The sequence below is a fragment of the Nicotiana tabacum genome, chromosome 11, assembly GCF_000715075.1.
Source record: "Nicotiana tabacum cultivar K326 chromosome 11, ASM71507v2, whole genome shotgun sequence".
Lineage (NCBI taxonomy): Eukaryota > Viridiplantae > Streptophyta > Magnoliopsida > Solanales > Solanaceae > Nicotiana > Nicotiana tabacum.
The window spans coordinates 52317766-52322662 of NC_134090.1; the positions used below are offsets into that span (position 1 = coordinate 52317766).

A 4897-nucleotide genomic window follows, 5' to 3' on the forward strand; every position below is an offset into this window, starting at 1 on the left:
TCCCTAATTTGTCGTCCTCGACTCTGATCTTTGACTGATACCTGTTATGGACATCGGCCCAAGTAACCGCTGGATACACTACCAAATTTTTCTTCAGCTGTTGAGATGCAACCGAACTTCAAGGGCTGAGCCCTAAATAAATGCCTGAACTACCCAATTGTCTGCAGCCGGTGGACGGTCCATCCAATCCATTTGGAATCTCGACACGAATTCCCTATGCATCTTGTTATCCCTATGCTTGACTTTGAACAAGTCCAATTTTCTCGTTTAAACTTTAATGGCCCCGGCGTGAGCTTTAACGAAGGCATCTGCAAGCATAGCAAACGAATCAATAAAGTTCTAAGGTAAATTGTGATAAATATTATCTCTCCCTTGGACAGAGTTTTCCCAAATTTTTTTAGTAATACCGGCTCAATCTCGTCATCGTCGCAGTCGTTGCCTTTTATTGCACATGTGTAAGTGGTCACATACTCGTTTGAATCTGTGGTACCATTGTATTTGCTAATATCGAGCATTTGGAACCTTTCTGGAATAGGTTTTGGTGCCGCGCTCGAGGGGAAAGGATTCTGAATGAACTTTTTGGAATCTGGTCCCTTCACTATCGAAGGTGCCCCTGGGATCTAGTCGACCCTTGAGTTGTAAGTTTCCACTTTCTTATCATTTGCCTCTATTTCTTTTTGTCGGATTCTACCCGTTTTGTCAGTGCCTCAAGAATTTTCATCACCTCGGAAGTTTCCCCAAACTTGGGCCCGTTGGGTTCTGTGACAATCCGTTCTTCCCTCCGAGCATCTTCTCCAATCCATTCGGGTTCAGCCGCATTGTGATTTTGACTCTGCAGTTGTGCTATGGCAATTTGTTGGGCTTGCAACATCTCAAAATTAAAATGCAAGATAACTCCATCACCTCCCCCTTTGGGTGCCTCTCGAACGGATGTACGAGGTACCCTGTGAACGTTGTTATTAGGGTCAGTTGGTAAGTTAGCATTGCCAGCAACTTGTGAATTGGCATCTCTTGGATTAGTAATTAGAACGCCATTAGGGTCGACAAGGGGTACGTTGTTACTTGGTACCCCATTGATTTTTCACCGTGGTGGCTTGATTCGGCGTCAACACTTAAGTGAGCAGATTGATAATCTGAGATATTGAACAGTCTTGAAATCAAACTTCAAAGAACAAGTGTAAAATAGTGTATGTTATCAAGATTCGTATAAAATTACTACTATTATCCTTAGCCCCAGGGTGGGCGCCAAACTGTTTACCCTTAAAATAGATAACAATTAAATTTATACGCAGTTTAAAGGATATTTGGTTTAATTTAGCACAAATAATCAAAGAACAGTAAATAAGTAAATTGAAATGAAATGAAACAATCAAACCAAATTGATGTAGTAATTAAGCCTTGGACTTAACTTAAGTGCAAATGGTCATTCTCGATTGAGCCTTCGAGATATGGCTCCGATTCCAATAAACGGATGAACCACTAAAGAACATTTAAACAATTGCTAAAAACTAAAGTAAATTTTATTGCCTTGATATGTGTGCCAGTAACAGTGGCCAAAAAGGGTTCTCCTCTTTATATAATGGAGGAGTTTTAACCCTAATACAGTCTAAATAAGGTTAAAAAATCTTTTTCTTCCTTTTCTCTCACAAAAACACGAACTACAACCAATATCGAGCGTGATCTGCGCCGTAATATCCGGTTGATGTTGAATATTTCGGTTCTCCCTTTGTCTTCTTTAACCATTTTTTCCTTTATCCTTGATTCTTCGTATTGCTCGAGCTAGAGTCTCTCCGGGTTCAGCCATGCTCGATTCTGTATGCTTCTGGTTCCGATCTGCGGGCACCCTCGGTCTCAATGAAGCTAGTAACGAGTAACGTTGCTCCTCGCTTCTCAACGAGAAATCGAGGGTAACTTTATCCCTGATTCTACCAGTACACAACAAACACCATTTTTCAATCTGAATGTGGTCTAAACTCCACAAAGCTTATCAACATGAAAACTAAACCACTTTCATATTCAACTTAATCCTTACTTAGTCGAAAAGCTAATGGTTTTTTACCACGTTTTATATGCCATAACAGGAAAATCTTACTACTTTTCTGTGGACTACTCTTTCCATATTTTCCAATGATAAAGAATAAAATGGGTACATGTATATTATGTCAAAGTCATTTTCAAACGCTATTTGTGATGTCAAATGTAGACATCTGATTCGCGAAGTAAGTAATTTTAATTGCTTGAGAAGATATTAAGCTATATATGCGTCATATTACATGAACGGACTAGTCTGTTACATTTTGTTCCTTTACAGTCTTGAATAGAAAAAGCTTTAATAACAAAAACGGGGAAGGTTAATCATAATAGAAAATTCTATCATAATTTTTTGCTTTGAACAAACGTACATATTTGATACTTTGAGTAACAATTTTGTGATTATATTATCCCAGATAATATGACAATTGCCTGAAAAAAATGCAGGGTGAGGGCAAGCATGTCGCAGTTTGACGTGTACATTTTCAAATGTCCAATCCTCTTTAGAAGAAAAGAAGAAAACCTCATGTTTCATCCAATCTTAAAAGACAAGGTTTTAGACGATTAAAGAAAGAAAATTTAGCTAGCTAAAAATAGCATATGAGAAATGTAAAATTTACAAAAATCTAAGGAGGTAAAGTAGAATACTTTACACTTCATTCAATCTAAAAAATCCAAGTTATATAGTACCTTATACAACAGAAGGCGCGCGAATTTCGAAGAACAATGAAAATTAGGTTAACTGTTAAAATTAACCGAAACAGAGACGATGATAATGACGAATACATGCATCTATACCACGAAGAAAATTACATATAACTGTTAAAATTTTCCTTTCACCTGTCAATTACTTAATTCGTGGCATTAGAAATCAGTCTGACAGACTTCGGCTTTAATCTTGGATTTATTTGTCATCAACGATTCCACGTCGAAATCACAAGTAACAATCAAATTCTTTTTCAAATCTTTTGCCCAGCTCGTGATCTCCAATGGTGCATGGACGCTCAAGGTCATCATTATCGGCTTCTTATCATCCTCAAGACCTTTCTCAATATCACCAGCCAATTTCCCAACGTCAAGGTTGAAATGTACATTCGTTGAATCTTTAGGTTTTTGGGAAATTGAGGGATATTTCCCTTGTCCAATTTCATGTTTCTTGAAAATAAGGGTAGCCTTCCCGTTATTTCCTTTACCAAACGCTACATCCATTCTCTCGTTCTCGTTAACAATTTTCAACTCGATCTCAAATTGAGGGTGTGGCTGCGGATGAATATTATTGTTTTGGCCATGACCATTTGAAGGGTGTGTAAAGTTCTTAATATGGATATTAGTGATGGAAAATTCAGGACATTTGGGAGTGTACAATGCGCGTATGATCAACACGATATTTCCTATCATGATAGCAAGACCGATTAACACAGATAGGATCCAACAACAACATGTGCATTTGTTTTTCTTTTGAGAATCTGGCTTACGATGATTTTCAACAATTCGGGCATTTTCAGGAGGAGGGACACGATAAACTTGATCACGTGGGATTTGGACAACGTAGGTCTGATCTGGTGAACGAGACGGCGTGAGAGAGAGGCGGAGCGATGTGGTTGATGAAAGGAGATTTCTTGCTTTGCCGTTTACATTGCCGGCAGCTGGTGGTGACCGCTCCTCCATGCCAGAATGAGGAGCGGTAGACGTGAAGTTATTGAGGGACACAAAGGGTAGGTGAAATGATGGGAAGAATGGTTTTTGTTTTGCATGGAAATAGTTAGGAGTGTGCCATAATTGGCATCAAAGGTTGATTGAGAAATTTTGGTTTTTCTTTTTGTGCAACTGAACCGTTAGATAATGTCATTTTTCGGTTAATATGCCACATTAATATGTGAATCTTTGCACTCCAATGAGATACCAGTTTTTCCTATAAAAATTTATTGTGAGTTGTGAATTAAAATAACATAAAAAATGTCAAACAGCAAATAGTTAATCCCTCCACCTTAATTTGTATAGCATTACTCTAAATACGTAAATGTTCTTATCCTCGCAATTGGAGACCATCATTTTTCCAAAACAGAGGAGTACCATTTGTACCGAGAGGTAAAAGTACGAGCTTGGGCCTAAGTGAGAAATATTTCAGAATTATTAGTGAGGTATGTTACGCGGCGCCTTCCTGAGATTCCTTGGAAGGGCGACGTAAGGCTAAGCAACTGATGTCAGTGCAGTTGCTGTCCGCCAACTGAGGTCCCCTCCGTACGCTAGACTAGATTGTCAGTGCCGTACGGGAAAACCAATGTCACGAGAAATTGAGAGAACAGAAATGAGAATTGAGAATGAAAGAAAGCTTGATTGCATTAATGGAAGCTATTACAGAAAGGAAATGCGGTGTCGAGGGGGAGAGACACCAGTACAGAGAATTGTTTGCTTGCTAGAAAGTTTTGATTGTTTGGTCCCCCTTAATAATGCTTAAAAAAAATAATCCAAAGCTACAAGACTAGACTTGATTAAGCTAGAGAAACATAATGAAATTACATGGAATAAAACTACTCTATATTTACAATGAAAAAGACTTAGTTTGCTATAAGGCAGAAAACAGGGCCGTTGTCGGCAGCATAGTCTTTGGCATCAGGATCTGCGCGCGCGGCATTGTCTGCGCGCGCGGCGCTGTTGGCATCTGCCTGCGGTTGGGCGCTGGCGAGGGATATCGGTGGGGCGACAGAGGCACATGCGCGCTTGTCACTTGGCGCGACCAAGACCACGGGGCCGTCCGTGGCGCTAGGCATTGGAAGGCTTGCTAGGACGCCACGGGGCGCGCCCAAGGGGTCATGGGGCACGGCTGGAAAACCGCCCATGACATTCTCCCCCACCTGAGTTGGCG

General features: G+C 40.0%; 1 protein-coding gene across 1 annotated transcript; it reads right to left on the bottom strand.

Moving 5' to 3' along the window:
* Positions 1–2666: 2666 nt before the first annotated feature.
* On the bottom strand, positions 2667–3807 carry LOC107781277 (NDR1/HIN1-like protein 13). Its single transcript, XM_016601963.2, has one exon. It carries the CDS (start codon positions 3697–3699, stop codon positions 2896–2898), a length of 804 nt encoding a protein of 267 aa, XP_016457449.1. The 5' UTR covers positions 3700–3807; the 3' UTR covers positions 2667–2895.
* Positions 3808–4897: the final 1090 nt, after the last annotated feature.